This window comes from Stenella coeruleoalba (genome assembly GCF_951394435.1).
Source record: "Stenella coeruleoalba genome assembly, chromosome: 2".
In the NCBI taxonomy this organism is placed as follows: Eukaryota; Metazoa; Chordata; class Mammalia; order Artiodactyla; family Delphinidae; genus Stenella; species Stenella coeruleoalba.
In genome coordinates this window covers 4,361,134-4,379,147 of record NC_137147.1, presented here as the reverse complement: position 1 = coordinate 4,379,147, position 18,014 = coordinate 4,361,134, and the positions used below count along the sequence as shown (strand labels likewise).

Here is an 18,014-nt window from a genome sequence, read left to right as displayed (position 1 = left end):
GTCTCCCGTTAGAGCCCCCAGATTCCGACCTACCCGCCAGGAGAAGCTTTGTGAGCTACTGCTTCTGAAAGCAGCGGGTGTTATTCTCTTGGTACACGAAGGAGAAAGAACGCCGAGGGCCATGACCTGGACAGACGGCAGAGAGAGTGGAGGAAGAGCCTGCGGCACCCTCACTGGACCAGAGATCCCCGAGTAGCTCAGCTATTTCACTTAAAGTGAATTTCCAAAACATCAGGTGCTTCTAGTATGATACATTTCAGGGTCAGATACAAACTTACTCCATTTAACTCTGGTTTCATCATGTAACCTCTGATCTCTCTTGTTGAGTCAGCTGACTATGCATTAGTCAAAGACCACCCTCGAAAGAGTTATTCTAAACTGTGTTAACAATGTTCATTGCAGCACTACTTACAATAGCCAGGACATGGAAGCAACCTAAGTGTCCACTGACAGATGAATGGATAAAGAAGATGTGGTACATACATACAAGGGAATATTACTCAGACACAAAAAGGAACGAAATTGAGTTATTTGTGATGAGGTGGATGGACCTAGAGTCTGTCACACAGAGTGAAGTAAGTCAGAAAGAGAAAAACAAATACCGTATGCTAAAGCACATGTATGGAATCTAAAGAAATGGTACTGATGAACCTAGGGGCAGGGCAGGAATAAAGATGCAGATGTAGAGAATGGACTTGAGGACACGGGGAGGGGGAAGGGTAAGCTGGGACGAAGTGAGAGAGAGGCATGGACTTATATATACTACCAAATGTAAAATAGCTACCTAGTGGAAAGCAGCTGCTTAGCACAGGGAGATCAGCTCAGTGCTTTGTGACCACCTAGAGGGGTGGGATAGGGAGGGTGGGAGGGAGACGCAAGAGGGAGGAGATATGGGGATGTATGTATATGTAGAACTGATTCACTTTGTTATACAGCAGAAACTAACACACCATTGTAAAGCAATTATACTCCAATCAAGATGTTAAAAAAAAAACCATGTTAAGTATTGTTTGCTAAAATGCTGAACATAACTGGAGTCACTAAGAGTTACTAACTAAAAGCATTTATTAACATTATTCGAATTTAACGTTAAATGACAAAAATATCACCGTCAGGTTCCTGAAATGGGTTTATAGAGTAAATGATCAACATTTCGGTCCTTTATTTATTTTAGGTTTTCAGATTTTTTTTTTTTAAAACAACTTAGCCTCATCTATTGAGCCCTGCCTGGTGTTGTAAACCCCTTTCTGTGAATAATCAACTCCTTTTTTTGGATATCACTGTTTCTTTCTTTTAAAATGTAATGGATTATTTAGGGTCCAAATAGTCAAAGTAAACTACTGGAGTGACTGTGATATGGTTGATACCATCTGGTGAGAATCTAGGAAGAGATTTTTGAAAAGACGACGACAGGGATTGGAAGTGACAGACGAGGAAGTCATGGACATGAAGAAGCTGGGTGACCGAGAGTGAAAGAAAGTGCTTAGGTGATGGTTACAGACGCAGACTGAATGGGTTACACTTCTAAAACCCACTGCAGCAACAGCAAAGAGATCTTTAAAAAAGGCATAACCCACGAGGACCAAGGGAACAGGAAGAGGATGACAGCAACAAGATTCAGAAGCTGGAAAGCGGAGGGATGAGTGGTACCTGACCGAACACGGGAGAAGAACAAATGCTAAGACAACACGGGGAACCTGGGCAGCGACTGGACTTACATTGCTGTGGAATCCCTGAGAGGTCTGGGCATTGGCGGCCCTAGATACTCAAAGAAGTGAGGGTGAAAGCGGGCTATAAAACTAGGAGCACTTTGAAAGTCTGTCTAAGAAGCAGTTATTGAGATCTCCCCCCTACCCGGTACATCCCCCCTCCCCCATCCAGAGGTTTAGTGTCTCATCAAGGAGAGTAAAAAGTGTCCAGACTGGAGGCGCTTTGCCCAGCGGGGGCGGGGGCGGGGGCAGTGCACAGAGAACGGGGGCTTCAGCGAGCGATCACACAGCCCAGCTCCTCTGCCCCACTCAGCTCACAAGGCTGGCGGCCGGACCCGTACCCTCTGGACAGCAGACTGGAGGAGTCCTCTCTGGGGACTCTACAAGCCTCAAAGAAGAGCTCTAAAGACCCTGACACTGAAGCCTTCCCAAGGCCAGAGAGCAGCGTGGCTGCCGTCCAGGGAAGGGAAAGCCACAGGACAAGCCCCTCCCAGCTCTGAGCGCTCCCGCTAAAGTGCCGCTACACGGCTGAGCGTCACCAAACACCAGACGACGGCATCTAATGCAAAAGGCAGAAGGAACAAAAAGCTAACTTGGAAGAAACCGAGTTTATAAAGTGGGTAGAGAACACTGGGAAAACTATCACCAAGATCTCAGAGACAGAAGGACAGTGCACCCATGAAATAGGAGCAGAGAGCTATGAGGAAAGGCATGTTCAGAGGTCAAACGAGCTCTTGGAAGTCAAAAATGACAGAATAAGTGAAAAACCATAGGAGGGTTAGAAGTTGACGAAACATACCTAAAAGAAGAACAAAAAGAAAAATAAATGAGGAAAATAAGTCAAAAAATAAAAAATTCAGAGGACCAGTCTTTGAATTAAAAAAATACACAAAGAAACAGAAACCAAAACAAAAAACCCAGGATAAATCAAAGAAATGATATAATTTCTGAGAATTAAAGGTCATGAATTTCTGGTTTGAAAGGAACAAACTAAAAGATCCTGTACGCTGCAACTAGATCCCACGTGCTGCGACTAAGACCTGGCGGGCGCAGCCAAATTAAAAAGGAAAAAGAAAAGCCAAGCAGGGGAGTTCCCAAGCGGTCTAGTGTTCAGGATTCTGGGCTTTCGCTGCCGCGGCCTGGGTTCAGTTCCTGGTTGGGGAACTGAGATCCTGCAGGCCGCAAGGTGCGGCCAAAAAACCCCAAAATGAAACAAAGACAAGCCAAGCAAAAAGCAATTAAGACAACTATCAACTCTGGAGAAAACAAAAGTTGGGCAGGAAAGGAGAAGCACTTATGCTATACCCAGTGGGTCAGCAGCGTTTACATGGAGACTGGGGGGATGGGAAGTGCTTACGAAAGTGCTAATTCCTTGTCGTCCACAGTGAAAGCCCCAAACCCGAACACCTATCAGGAGCAATATAATGTGTGGGGTTTTTTTGTTTTTTTTTTTTTAATGTGTGGTTTTGAGAGACGTAGGGGTTACATAGCCAAAGAATCAGCTAAAAGAATTGAAAATCGTTGTTTCTGGGAGCAGGAAACAGAGAGAGGCGGGATGGACGGCTGCTGTGTTTCCCAGGGGCTTCCCTTTAGACTACACGCATCGATGCTGATAAAGGAGAAAATACATTTAAATTGAGAGCCAAAACACCTCAGGTGGTGAGGGAACGGAATCCTGGTAACATGACCCTACAGACGTGGCTTGGATGTGTGTGTGTGTGTGTGCGTGTGTGTGTAGGACCCAGCTAAATGACATACCTTTGCCGCGTTTCTGGCTTTGAGGGCCCTCACGAGCTCCCCTTGAGCAGCAATGTTCTTGAACAGCTCCAGTGGAGACCCACAGCCCTGCTCACCGTTGGGCACATCTGCCATTTTCCAGGACCTGCGTTCACAGCCGGCTAGGGTGTTGGCAGATTTGCTCAGTGGTCCAGACAAGACTGTGGGGGGAGGAGAGAGAGAGATTAACAAACCATCGCAGCTGTTTTTCCTTTACCGTAGCTAGTTCTTCTTTCCAAAAAGGTTGGAGATGAGTTATAAGAAAGGGCATAGATAATATAACATTAATACAAATATAAGCAGAAATTTGGAGCCATGAAACAGGGGAAAAGAGGAAGAACAAATGCTAATGATGAGGTCGAAAGGAATCGCTGTGATATACAGACTTAGGGCAAAGAAAGACCCCTCCTAACCAAGGGCAAGTGTGCATCTGCCGAGGTGCCCCTGTGCCTCGGCCAGTGCCCAGGACACAGGAAGGACTCGTGTCTGCTCAGGCAGCAAACACCAAAGTACTTTAGTAACCCTAAGTTCACCACAGCTAGAAACATTTGGCAAATGGCTATTTACTCTTTATCTTAATTGCTTTCGGGATGAATTCCCAGGCCTTTGCAGTCATAACCAACATACTGCTGAACAAATGGCTTCCTTTGCTGGCCAGCTGTTCCGTTCTCAGACGAAGGGAAGTCTGGGTGGAGGCAGGGCCTTATCCCTTTTGGGTTCCAAATGAGGTAAGAATCATATACAGCCTGTCCACTCCACATGCTGCCTTATTTAACTGCAAACCTCTGAAGAAGGTGTCCCTGCACCTCCTATTGGTCATTATTTACTATTAACCTTAAGAAAGGTGGGGCACACGGCAGGCTACCTGAGGCCGCCTTGGGGCCCCTTTTGGGTTGGTCACTTCCCTTTTCTGAGTGTCAGCTTCCTCAGCTATAAAGCAGCAGCCTCGGGAACTCTGTCACCTACCTCAAGAGCTGTTATGAGAAGAAATGAGAAAAAACGACATGGTGGCATTTTACAAAATGTAAAGCAAGGCACAAACCCATTGCAAGCATTATTTGTTAGGGCTCCAGAGCTTGGCTGAGCTCCAGTTCCATCTGTAACTTGCTGTTACACCTTGGACGAGGAGGATGACCGTGACAGTGCGGCTACACCAGAGCAGCTAACCTCCAGCTCTTAAGTGCCTGGTACTCTTCTAAGCACTTAAACCTACAGCAATCCTATGGGACAGATTTGTTATCTCTGTTTCGTAGATGAGCAAACTGAGAGGCTGTAACACTTGCCCAAGATAACGCAGTTAGTGAGTGGTCGAGATGAGATACAAACTCAAACAGTGTGACCCCAGAACCTATGCTCTCAAACATTATCCTATGGGCTACTTAACTATCATACGCCTCAGTTTCTCAACTGTAAAATGGGAATAACAATAACAACACTAACTTGCAGGACTGGTCATGGAATAAGTGCGATAATGTGGGTAAGTAAATAGTCTAGCACAGCATCAGCCACAGAGGAGAGGTTTAACGAATGACTATTTTGTGTCTTTAATCATTAAAATTTTTTTTTCTAGCAGCTCTATGAACAAAACACAAATTTGAGGGGGTAATTTATTTTTATTCATCCATTTGTTAAATATCTGTTTAAAAAATATGTAAAATTTAAACCAATCTTTATATAAGTCAATGAAACTGTAATACTGAAACCAGGATGGGACAGCAGCCAGTTTCTTTCTCCTCCTTGCTGAGAATTGCCTCAATTCCTGGAAAGGGAGGCCCGTAAAAAAGAGAAGGAATGTGGAAGAAGCTTCTGACTAGCGCTGGAGAGGAGAAACACTCAGGCCCGTATCAAACAACAACCAAAGTGAGGAAAATTCCTTCTAGCCACCAATGCTCGAACATCACGCCCAGATGCTTTACCCATGATGCCCAATTCTCCCAACCTTCAAAGCTGGGTGGTACAGTATCTGCTCTGCATTAGCGACCAGAGGCGGACGGCTCAGGGAAGTTAGAACCGTCCTCTGAGGTTCCATGCCAGAGTAGCCGAACCGGGATCTGATGCCAAAGCCCCCCTCGAGCACGTGCTCTCTCAAATTCCAGCTGCTCCCCCTGCCCGGAACGTCTCATACCCTCCTCTGCCCGCTGTCTTACTAATTCAAACCTCGGCTCCTCTTTGCGGCCTTTCCTGACCCCTGCACCCAGGGGCCAAGCTGGTTGCTCTGTCCTTGGTGATCCCTGAGCGCTCGTGAGTGAGGTTATTAGAGCACTCACACTGCATGTAGTTACTTATGAAAATCCGTCACACAGAGAATGCAAGTACTGGGTTTTATTCTTTCATGTGCTTCTAGCACCTGGTACAGAGTAGCTCATCAACAGACGTTTACGGAATGAATGTCTCACAAATCATCTAGTTTACTTTTCCCCTTCTGGTTTATATCCTCTTATAATACCTCTGCAGTATTCCAGTTTAAGGTAGATTTCTCCTACCTGGACTTTAGAAGTCCTCTTAGAACGTCCTGACACTGCACTGAGCCTTCCGAGACTTGAGAAGAGCCAGGTTAATCCCACGTACCCAGTCTTGTTTCCTCACCCATTGCGAACATCTGCCCACTATCCTGGTCATTCTTTTTGGAATTCCCTTCGGTTTACCCTTGTCCTTCCAAAAATGTGGTGTCCTGCACGGAAGGCAACAAGTGGCTTTTGAAGTCTGCTAGTAGGACCCAAATCAAGCACAGATTAAAATTACCCTTAAAAATTCCTAGGGAAAGCGCCAGGTAGAATGACTTGGTGAGCCCCAGACGGCTAATCTACCCCTGCGAAGGAGCAGATAACTGCAGAGGATCAGCTAGATGAACTGAGCCTGCATTTAGGGTCCCTGTTGTAGGGAAAAACATGTATCTTTAACTATCAGAATCCCATTTAAGGAAGAAGAGGCACACGGGAATGAAACTTGACTGAGGAAACAGCAGGTGAGGTCTCCCTGCTCTCAGGATCATGAGGCATGTACTCACTGTGTGGGAATCACCCACACTGTAATCTCGTGTGTGTGCGCATGATGCAACTTCCTGAGTGATTACAGTGCTTCGGCAGTGATCAGAGACAAAGAGAATAGAACTATCACTTCCCTCATGTCAGGCATCCATTCATTAGCCCATTTATGGGCACATACTCTCCTTTTGTCCTCCTATCTAGTCAACATTCTCCTTTATTTCTTTGTTAACTAACTTTTAGAATTTAATTTAGCTTCAGAGGTTTTTAACCCAGAGTTCAGAACCTCTGAAATGACGTCAACGGTTTGCCCGCACGTTTGCGGTTCTAAGCAGAGTATCCAGGCTTTACTACTTTCTCAAAGTGGTCCGAGATGCCAAGAGACTAAGGACCACTGCCTTCAGTGTTTACTGTGTAAACTGCAAATAGGGCTTTGAATTTTTGTCAAGGAAAACTGCTTTATCTATTTCACAAATACTACAATCTAAAACAAAGAAATGAAGCTGTATCTGTGAAGTAATGTATCATCTCCTCTAAAAAAGGACTGGGAGTGAAAAGAGCAAAACTGCAGAGTCCACAGCAGGTCAGCACACAGCTAAGGAGGAAACGACAAGACTCTTCAAAATGAACTCTCCGTCCCTCTTTTTAAGGAACTTGAAACTTGTGCTCATTTTGAAAGGTTCCACTGTTCCCAAGGAGCATAACAGGCACCTGAAGAAACTGTGCACAGTTTTGGGATGAGGAATGGAAAGAGGAATTACAGAACTGTTTAACAGAACGGCAGGACAATCCCTTGGGCCACAATGAAACCATCTCACAGATAAGATCAGAATACACTGATTCTGCAATTTGGGGGAAGGGTGGCATTACGCACTACAGCCAATTCTGGAGCAGCTGAGAAGAGTGGGGTACCCAGAAGTTCCTGGATGCCTGGAATATTACCAGGAGGTGGGAGACCATCTTCCACATCCTGACCCCTGAGTGTGGATGACAATGGCCTTGGACTGTCAAGTTTCCAGAGGACAAGAAAATGATGTCTTACCAGCTAGGAGTCCTGTAACGCTTCAAACATTGGAACAGATTGAGGTCACTTTTTCTTTTTTAAACACTGAGAGGAAAGCTTACTTTCCCCTCCAAATAATAAAATGAACATCATCTTAAAAGGCAAAGAGGACATTAATTTATATGAAGCCAGGCATAAGCTACTTATGAGTATCACAATGAGATACCGTGGATGGATATCGACTATTTAAGGAGGGCTCATCAGTGTAAAATAGGATAGCCAACATCAAAGTGCTGAAAGTCAAGCTACGAATCCAAATAGGCAGCTACTCTTCCAGTATCTCCACTCCCTACAGAAGCTGTGAGCCACCTGAACTTTGGGACAATGAGATGAAATAAAATGCACAACACCCTGGTCCTAAGAGATGCTACTCCTCATGCCCTAAGCCAAGGTTTCCAGTACTTTGGGAAAAGGCTGGTAGAAATACTAATAAACTCTAAGCCTAGCAAAAACGGCAATACATACCCAGGTTGCAGGAGGTGCTGCAGAGGTGGCCACTGGTCACGCTGGGCAGTTGAGAAGCTGAGACTGCCCAGTGCAGCTCGAGCTCCTCTTTAATAGTCTTTCCCTTTTTCTTTCAGTTTCCTTTCTAGAAAAGACTCTTCTCTCTCTCTTTTTTTCCTGTTTACCCCACCCTTTACTACTTGCATGTAGGAGCTTCTCGTAAATCACCCAATTTCTCAGAAACACTTGAGCCTCTCGACCAACCTCTTCGATGAGACTGTCCAATCAGGGGTGGGCGGAGGGGGGGATGCGGGTGGGGACCAGGGAAACTCTCTCGGGAAGCAAGACATTAGCTGGTCATTGCATCAGCCACCCCGTATCCCAGGTTGGCCTCCATATAACCTCCCCACCCTCTTCCCGTTCCCTATTCTCAGGATCAGTATGAATAACTGTGTTTGTGTATAGTCTTGGGGCGGGGAGGGAGGGGGTTGGGGGGGAAGGCGGATGGTAAATTCCTCGCCGCTGCTGTTCACGGAGGCGGCACAGGGCAGTGGAGAGATCATGAGTTCTGGGGTCAGACCCGGATTTCAAACCCAGTTTGGGAGTCTTCTTGTTACAAGACCTTGCGCAAGTCACATTCCCTCTCCGCTTCATCCTGCGTTTCCTCATTTGTGAAATGGGCATAAAGAAGCCTCGTAACTTTATCGTGGAGGAGACTAAGTGCGATACTACCGGCAAAGCCCCTGTCACATGGCAGGCACTCGTTAAAAGTGAGGGCCTCTCCCCTCGGCGAACGAGGAGGGAGACGATGAAAGGTCGGTGCCGGTGGCAGTGGGCGACAGGCCAGGTCGGCAGCGCTGGGGAGGACGGGGGCGATGGGCGCCGTGGCAGCCTCCGCGCACCCCGTGGTGCCAGAACCCGGCGAGCAGCGAGCCGGGCTCTGAGGAGGATACTCCGGGCCTTGGTGTGCAGGAGGCTCCGGGAGGGCCAGGTCATCTGGCGCCGCCCCGGCCTCCCTCCCTCTTTCATCCCCTCACTTACCCGCCCAGCCGGGGCCGTCAGCGCTGCCGGCTCAGCCACGGGTGGCCTCCTGGGCGTCCGTGGAAACGCCTTCCGGCCGGAACAACTTCCGGCCTGGCTGCGCCATCATTGGTTGTTCGCGTCGCGGGGCCGGACGGAGGCCGCCGCTGATTCGCTGGCGGCCCCGGCGCCGGCAGAACGCGACTGGGTTGCGGGGTACAGGCAGGACAGCCTCCGGGAGGACCGAGAGCTTCCGGTGCGTGTGGTGAGCGGAGGGCCGGGGGCGGTAGGGGACTGGGATCTGGCGGTGGGCCGAGCGCTCCACGCCACTCCGCGCGGGCAGTTCACTGCCGCTCGCCTGTCCTGTGTCTCCGGTTACTTCCGAACGCGCAGTGCTCTGGACGATCCTCACCTCTCACTCTTGACAGCCCGGCTAACTCCTTTGCATTCTTCAAAACCCATCTCTGGTCGTATCTTGTTTGTTGCCTTCATCAGTCTGTGGCCTCCGGCGCAGGATCCGTGTTTTGTGCTTAATCTCTGTCCATAAGACCTAACGTAAGACTTGGCACAGAGTAGGTAATCAGGAATATTTGTTGAATGAGAATATCCTATTCCTTTTACTTTCTCTGTGCCCCCCCCCCCACCCCCCAGGTTGCATTTCACAAATATTTCTAGATGCTGGCGATCAAACAGTGAACAGAACACAAAAAGTCCAGCCCTGGTGGAGCAGACATGCTGAGGACTGCCAATGCCACTCCCCCCTTTTGTAGCCTTATTTCTCCAAAGATGACTTTTTCTTCTGGCTGTTCTTCTTGGTTTAATCGCTCCCTCTTTCCATGAAAAAGTTTCCTTTTCTTCCCCCTTTGCCTTAGAAACATAAAAGGCAGCAAACACTTTCCCCCTAAAGTTTACATTGTCCCCAGTGGCTCACAATCTTCTCCATTTTTGCCTGTTTTTCTTGAGTCATCCTTGCCTCCTTCTCTCTCACCCCATTTGATCAGTTTTGTTGGTCCGGTCTTCAGTGTTTTTTTATCACCTCTGCTCCCTCACCTGCAGAGCATCACCTTCTGCCTTAGGCCTGCCTCGGCCTCCCAATGTTAAACTGCATCCCAGGCCCACTACCACGCCTCCTTTTCTTTTCTGTTTTACTTTTCTCCTTAGGATTTCTCACCTCCGGACATGCTCTGTTTCGCTTGGTTCTGGTCTGTCTCTCCCCACTGGCATGTGAGCATGGCGAGCACAGGGCATCGTCGACTGTCTCATTTGCCCTGGTGTTCCTGGTGCCTCGTGTGGGGCTTGGCTAGTAGCCCATGCTCCGTCAGTGTTTGTTGAATGACTGAATGAAATGTACATGAAGCAGATGGGGAGCCCTATCATCCACCTGCCTGCATTCATTCAGTCCTTGCTGCCTTGCCTTGTAGGAAGTGGGGCTTATGGGCCCCAAGCCCACTACTCTCTGATCTTTTGCTGTAGACTTCATCTTTAGTTCTGGTCATTGGCGTCTCCTGTGATTCGACAACTGTGGACAACTGGGTGGGTAGGAATCCATCCCAGTGGCTGCAGACAGGAACCTTTGTGGTGGGAACCTGGTGGGTTCCCTCTGGCAGGACGGAATGCTGTGGTGGGCGGTCCTGTGCATAGGAATTGAGACAGATGAAATGTCTGATCAGGATGCAGGACCAGACTAAGTAGTGAGAGAAAAGAAATGCCAAATCCTTCACAGTGCACGCTTCCCTTTGTTTATAATTCGTCCATTATATTAGTTCCATTTGAGATGGGCTGGCTTGTTGTGGAAGTTTTATTTAGATAACGGCTCTGTGTGTGGAAGGTGTTACCTGCCTGGATTGGGCTACAGGTGGGGGTGGGATTTTTGGAGGAGGCAGGCAACAGACATTTTTTGAATGATGACATAACTTGTTTGGTACCCTTTATGGGAAAGGCATGGAAGGGGTGGGATGGTTGATTCCAGGGGACATGAAACCCACTGCCCAGGGGAAGACGTGGGTGATAGACAGGCTGTCTGGAATGGCGTAACCGAGGACCCCCAGGGAGTCTTCAGGCCTCACCTGACCCCACGTGTGGGAAGAGGAGCTCAGGATGGTTTATTAAGGTAGGGGACGCAGGCTTTCCTGGAAGTGGCCTGTTGCCTGAGCTTTCAGGGCTGCTCCACCGCGCCCTCTGCTGTCCTGGATGTGTGCAGCAGCGTTGTTTTCCTCTTGATTACTTGCTTCCTGTTAACTGCACAGAATTGAATTCCAGGAGGAAGTACTTCTTTGTAGAAACTAGTTGGCTACAACTGATTCTGTAGGATGTTTCAGAATTCCAGGAAGAGTTTTTTAGAAAGGGGAAGTTGTTGTGTGAGCCTGTGTTTGGAGTGAAACTGGCAGATTTGGTTCACACCCTTGGAATCGGGTGGACCCATGCCTCAGGCACCTCTCCGCCCTGTGTTGCCGGTCTATCTCTCCGACTGGCTTGTAGTTGAGATGGGATATCTGGGGAAGAGTGTTCTAGGCAGAGAGAATAAAAGGAAGGACTGGAGCATAAAGGGAGGACAAAGGTGAGGGCAGCTGCTCTTAGCACGTGGTGGGTCCTGGTCATCTTTGCATTTCGGTATTTTCAGAACTAACCTCACTCGCGTTGATGAGTGTATGCTCTTCTTGTCTGTTGCTCATAAACAGTGCTGCAGGCTCTCTGTACACCTATCTTTGCAAACACGTGCTAGTATTTGTGTAGGACAGAGTTCCAAAGTGGGTTGTGGCAGTAAAAGCTATGTGTGTTTAAATTTACAATAGATCCTGCCCAAAGCGCCCTTCCAAAACGTCTCTTTAAAACCATGAGTCTTTCTGTCCAGGCACCCTGTCTCCATTTAGTCAGGTCCTCTTTTATATCTTTCAGTACATTTTTAGTTTTCTTTGTGTAGGTCTTACTATTTTCTTGTTGTTAAATTTTTTTTTTTTTTTTTTTTGGCCGTGCGGCACAGCATGTGGGGGGATCCCCGACCAGGGATCGAACCCGCGCGTGGAAGCACGGAGTCTTAACCACTGGACCCCCAGGGAAGTCCCAAGGCCTCATTTTTAATGTGTTTATTCTTATGGGTTTTTCAGTCTTGGATTTGCTCTGTGGCACGTTTGCTTTTGGCACGTGGTAGGAAACATCCTGCCATGCACATCTTCTGACACTTTGTTTGACCTTAGGTAGTTTGCCCTTGACGCACAAGGAGAAACTGTGTCTTCAATGGCTTCGCTGGTGGCTTATGACGACTCGGACTCAGAGCCTGAGACTGAGCCTGGGGGCAGTTTTAATCCTGCCGGCCAGATGAAAGATGCTTCAGATGCCATCAGACCTCCTGGGCGGGATTTTGCCTCGGAAGTCCTGGATGCGAAGGACGGGGGCGCACTGCCCACAAAGCATGGTTCTTGTGAAGATGCAGCCAGCTGTCGTCTCCCTCTGGCTCGGCTCTGGAGCAGTGACTCAGGATCTTGCCCCAACCAGAGGCTGCAGTGGCCCAGGACAGAGCCTGAGGTCACCTTCCCCACCAGCCAGCCTGCTCGTCCTTCCCTGTGGACCAGCCATGCTCCAGCTGGCCACGTGCCCCTGGCAGCTGCCCGCTTAAAGCAGGTGAAACTCTCCTGGGGAACTTCTGGCTCCCCTGAGCCATCTTTCTGTGCCCGAACTGGATCTGAAACCCCAGGTAAAAACGGCAGCTCTCTTCAGAGGCAGTGGTGTGAGGACTGTGTTGTACCCTATACCCCGAAAAGACTAAGACAGTTGCAAGCATTAAGCACGGAAACAGGCAAGACTAAAGACATGGAGCCCCAGGGTCCCTGTGCAGGGCGTGCCCCAGCCCCTCTCTGTGTGGCGCCCCAAGTGTCCGAGTTTATTCAGCCGTATTTGGACTGTCAGTATAAGGAAACCAAGATTCCCAGGAAGGTACTCTTCCATCTGAGAGGCCACCGGGGCCCAGTCAACAACATTCAGTGGTGTCCAGTCTCTTCCAAGAGCCACATGCTTCTCTCAACTTCTATGGATAAAACCTTCAAGGTAAGACTTGAGTGAAATTGCTCTTTTCAGCTGCTCTTAGGAATAAACTGCTGGGCTGTTTTGTTCTTCAAAACGGTGAGGTGGGGCCTGGTTACAGGTTTCTTTTTGGGCATTTCTGGAGTTCTCTTTGTTGCCTTTGGGAGAGGGTTTTCAATGGCCCACCTGGACGGCTGGTGCGTCCTGTCCCATCACCGCCCCCCTCCCCCGAGGCGGCCTTGCCCAGGCCACCAGAGGATGCTAGCCCTGCCCCCTGCTGGGGGCGCCAGGGGCGCCCAGACACACTCACGCCCCCGGAGGATGAGGTCGCTGAGTGAGAGGGAGCAGAGGGGGAAGAAAGGCCCAGGCCAGGCCCCAGGACCTTGGGGACATCCACTGCGACCCCCACTGAGTGCCGAACAACAGTTAGCTCTGTACCAGGTGCTGTGCCGGATGCAGGGGGTGTAAAGGTCGCTGAGCTGACCCTGGCTTCCAGGCCGGCACAGTGGACTAGGGGCCACGGACTAGCGGAGAGGCGCTCACAAGCCCGCGTCGGGGCCGTGAGGATGGGGCCCCAGGGGGTTCCATGGGGGCTGAGGGCACCCGGGGGAGGGCAGCAGCTCAGCTGGAAAGGGCTTGGTGAAGGCTTCCAGGAGGGAAGTTTCACTTGGTGAAGGGAGTGGGCTTGGCTCTAAGCATGGGCAGCTATGAGGCCCATGATGGGGTGAGGGGCCCGAGGCTGGGGAAGAGGGCAGGGTCAGAGCAGGGAGGGCTCTGGATGCCCCGCCGGGGACTTCCGGTTTACGCAGAAACTCTTTTTTGGTTGTTATTTATTTATTTTAAAAGCTCCCGAGGTAAGGCAGACTTGTAGTAAGCAGTGCCCATGTGGACAGGTAGGTAGTGTGACAGGTGTGTCACACCTGCCTGGAACCTGCCCTCCAGCCCCCTCGCCTGCCCCCCGCCCCACCCCAGACTGTCCTCTGTCCCCCTCCTCACTTTCCTCGGCCCCTAGCAAAGCCCAGTACATAGTTGGTGCCAAATACACGTGAGCCAAGCAAAAGCTTCCTGGAAAGAAAGTAGCTTTGGAGTTGCAGGGACGGGGCTTCGGGTGCAGCTTTGCTGTGAGTGGCTGGCCAGCTGCCCAAGCCGCCCCCTCTGAGTCTGGAGGCTCATCTGTGAAGGGCCTGGTTGTACCTGGGTCATGGGACTGTGTGATGAAAACGCTTCCAAAGCCCCTGGCGCAGAGGCAGGAGCCCCATAGGTGCTCAATAGATGTCAGCTTCCCCGCCTGTTTTCCTCACGGTTCTGGATCCTGCCTGCCGAGGACACTGTATTTGCACGTTTCATTTTGAGCTTTTTTTCTCAGGAGGCATTTTTGGAAGCTAAGAAAGGAAGCCCAAGTACAGTGAAGTCTTGGAAACGACCTCTGTCGATGAGTGTCATTTTAGGTGGCACGTTTGAGTCCTGGAATGACGTGTCTGTGTTCTTGTCTGCGAGGCTGATGGAGTTCTGTGGGGACAGTGTCGTGTCCCGTCTGCAGCCTGGAGCCCCAGGGTTTACATGCATATTTTTGTTGCTTTTCCTGCGAGTTCGGGGGCCCTGTGGTCCGCTCAGGAGGCTCCTCACGTCCCTGGTGTGTGTTGTCACGTGCTTGGACCCATCCCCCAGTCCTGGGGCTTCTTGGCCCTTCCTCCCGCGAGCCTGCACCTGTCCCTCTGGTCAGGAGCCTGTCTGGAGGGTTCCTGGTGGGCAGTGTCTGGCTGGCCCCTGGAGTTAGAATGATCTGGGCTCAAGGGCTGGCTCCATCCCCAAAGCTTCGTGATCTTGGGCAAGGCACTTGACCTCTCTGAGCCTCTTTCCTCGATGAGACAAGCTTGTGAGACCTACGGCCGGGGCTTCTCAGGTGGGACACACGCCCAGGTGCTGTGTGTAAAGCCCCCAGTCTGATGCCGGGCCCGTGGTGTGGTGGAGTTCTGTGGAGAGTGGCATGGTTACAGGTGGGCCACCTGAAGGGCGTGGGCAGCCCCTTCCTAGGACCCCAGGGGGTGGGGCCAGTCTGCCAGACATGGGCAGCCCAGGCTTTTGTGTGTGTGTATATGTGTGTATAGTATGTGGCGTGATGTGTGTGTGTGCACGAACATGCAGGTATTTAAATTTTTTCCTTTTTTCTTCCTATTTTTTTAATTTTTTAATTTTATTTTTTTATACAGCAGGTTCTTATTAGTCATCCATTTTATACACATCCGTGTGTACATGTCAATCCCAATCTCCCAATTCATCACACCACCCCCACCCCGCTGCTTTCCCCCCTTGGTGTCCATACGTTTGTTCTCTGCATCTGTGTCTCCATTTCTGCCCTGCAGGCCGGTTCACCTGTACCATTTTTCTAGGCTCCACATACATGCGTTAATATACGACACTTGTTGAGGAGGAGGCAAGCTTGCCGGGGGCCTCAGAGGACAGGCTGGGTCGCTGTGGGCAGAGCTGGGTGGAGGGATGTGTCTGCCCACCCGCCCTCGGGGCTGTGTCTCCTGGTGGGGAAGGGCAGGCCTGGAGCCCTGTGGGGACCGGTCTGCACCCGGCCTCAGTCAGGTGCTCTGCGGGCCCTGCTCCGGTCACTTTTGCCCAGAAAGTTTAGATTTGCTGAGCAGGGGCATCCCATGATAGTTTTGGAACACAGAGCGTCTGAGTGACGCCTCTGACTCGGGGCGTGGTGTTTGTTCGAACGTGTAGCGGGTGTTCGCGCAGAGATGAGCCTGCGGGCTGTGTGCTGGGGAGGCGGGGAGGCCCCGCGGAGGGGACCTGGGAGCAGCCAACCCGCTGTGACAGCTCATGACCAGAAGAGGGCGCAGTTGGTCCACCTTGGGACGGCTGCTCAGGCAGAGGGACTATCTGTTACAGGAAAGCAAGCCCTGCTTGGGGCAATTCCCTGAGGCCTCCCCTGGCCGTGGGGCTGCCCTGGGCGGGGCCTGGCACCGCTGCGTCGCCCATCTGTCCCGAGGACGGTGGTGTGTGCTGCAGGCAATGACGCGGGCACTGGCTCCTTGCTTGGCCTGGCACCCTCCAGGGAGCCCTGCCCCCGGCGCTGTCCGTCTCTCATGGTGGGGCTGCAGAGTGGCGTTGGGGGTGGCCCCCGGGGCAGAGTGTGGCTGCCGTCATGGCTGCTGCGGTCCGCATCTCCTGACCATTTTCTTACCGTGGGTGTCTCGAAAATCAGGGCCTCTACAAGCCATAGATGCAAATAGTCTGGCCAGGGTCCTCTCTGCTTTATGATGTTTGACAGTTTTCAGTGACAGAATTATTTGGCAAATCGACCTTAAGCAACTTTTCAGTGTGAAGACCTTGAGGCAGGGCTGGAGGAGCCAGGATGGGAAGATGGATGGAGAGCAGCTGGGGGCGGGGGGCTGGAAGCCCGGGAGGGAAGTCCCGGCTGGGGCCTTGGAAGCGCTGGGCCCTCAGGGTTGTGTGTGTACCGGTGGGCAGCTGGCAGCTTTTCCCTCCCCGGTGTCGGAAGGTGGGCCACGTGGGGGTCCTTGTGGTCGGGTAGGAGCTGGAGGGGTGCTTGGGAGGCACTGCGTGGATGCTTCATCTGAGGTGGGGACAGGATCGTGGGCGCAGGCAGGAGTCCTGGCTTGCTGCAGCCCAGTCCTGGGCGGAGAGCAGATGCTGGGTGAGTAGGGAATGAGCTAGAAGAGGTGGGTGCGACAGGGCACGCCCCCCCCCCCTTCGCCACTCTGCACTCTCTTTGGAGGGTACCTTCCCCTTGTCTTTCAGTTAAAGTCTACCAGAGTGCCTTCTTACCGGCCCCCCCGCCTTGGTCAGGAAGGAGGGGAGAGCTTGGGGGCTGGGGTCCTAGGACTTCAATTTGAATCCTCCCTCTGCTGCTGACTGGCTGTGTGATATCAGGCAAGTTACTTCACTTCTCTGAGCCTCAACCTGTGTTATGTAAAGTAGAGGTAGTTATGCATAGCTTGCTGGGTTTTCATGAAAAATAAATGCTATTAGTTATGAATTACCTGGTGCGGCTCCTGGCACATAGGAGGCACTTACTGCGTGCTCCCTCTCTTGCTCTCCCTGGGAATTTTCACCCTTCCTTAACCATGGGGTGGTATCTCTTTCTACCTGCATTGCCATGGAACCGTGTCTGCTTGTAGATTTTAAACTTCTTGAGCATGGGAACTGTACCAAATCCACTTTTATATTCCCCAGAGCACCTGGCACAAAGTTTTGTACATGTTAAGTGATCAATAAAGATTAAAAAATTATTTTGGATTTTACTTCCAGCCTTTGGGAAAGGATTCTCTTTGACGTGCATAAATGCTCTTTGCCACTAGGGGGCACAGTAGGACAGTATAAGCTGCTCACCCAAGCTTCTAGAACGTGGAAGAATCCTTGATTCAAGGTAACATGTACAGAAATACGATTTCCTTTCTGATCAGGAGAAAAACAGCACAATCCATGTGATTGATCTAAAGAACGTGGCGCGCCAGTTCCTTCATTGCCTTAAAATGCAGCTTTGGAATTCACAAAGTTCAACTGGGCACATTACGGCAGAAAGATACTTATTTTAATATGTTCTAAATGTTCTGTGAGCGGTAAATTATGGTTATATTAGTTTTGAAAAATTTACAGCTGGAGAAATTAAGTAAAACAAAACAATGACTCATAATTCCTCATCGATGCTCCGTTTTCTTTCCTGCCCGTCCCTCCCTGGCCCTGTCGGTACTGTGCGTCTGTTCCCGTAGTTGTAATCCCAGCATGAATACCCTGCTGTACACTCTTTTCATTTCCCCCCTGTCTTCACTTGGCTCAACATGCTTGAATACCCATTCCACGTAAAGGTAGACTTCAGACTTTGAGGCCCTTTTTGAAGGAAAAAGCAGAAACGGAATGGATCCTGCTTTGGCCAAACACGGGCAGCCCTGATGGTCAGCCAGCCCTCTGCCAGGCACCGAGAAGACTCCCAGAGGCATACGGCATGTTTCTTGCTGCCAGGGACCG

At 50.4% G+C, this 18,014-nt stretch overlaps 2 protein-coding genes across 6 annotated transcripts in view; one reads left to right on the top strand and one right to left on the bottom strand.

Moving 5' to 3' along the window:
* WARS1 (tryptophanyl-tRNA synthetase 1) overlaps nt 1-9,077 on the bottom strand; it is a 35,573-nt gene extending 26,496 nt beyond the window's left edge. The window contains exons 1-3 of one of the 3 annotated variants that reach the window (XM_079908145.1): nt 7,998-9,000; nt 5,969-6,156; nt 3,468-3,646 (exon numbers count right to left, since the gene is read on the bottom strand). In XM_079908145.1, coding sequence (XP_079764271.1) covers nt 3,468-3,581 — 114 coding nt within the window. In that variant the 5' untranslated portion in view covers nt 3,582-3,646; nt 5,969-6,156; nt 7,998-9,000. The other 2 variants (XM_079908143.1, XM_079908144.1) reach the window with 2 other exon arrangements.
* A 130-nt stretch (nt 9,078-9,207) lies between these two features.
* The window catches only part of WDR25 (WD repeat domain 25), a 141,359-nt gene continuing 132,552 nt past the window's right edge, over nt 9,208-18,014 (top strand). For 2 of the 3 annotated variants that reach the window (XM_079911760.1, XM_079911762.1), the window contains exon 1: nt 11,750-13,037. In XM_079911760.1, coding sequence (XP_079767886.1) covers nt 12,231-13,037 — 807 coding nt within the window. In that variant the 5' untranslated portion in view covers nt 11,750-12,230. Of the gene's footprint in view, nt 9,253-11,749; nt 13,038-18,014 lie in introns of those variants that run through there. The other variant, XM_079911761.1, reaches the window with a different exon arrangement.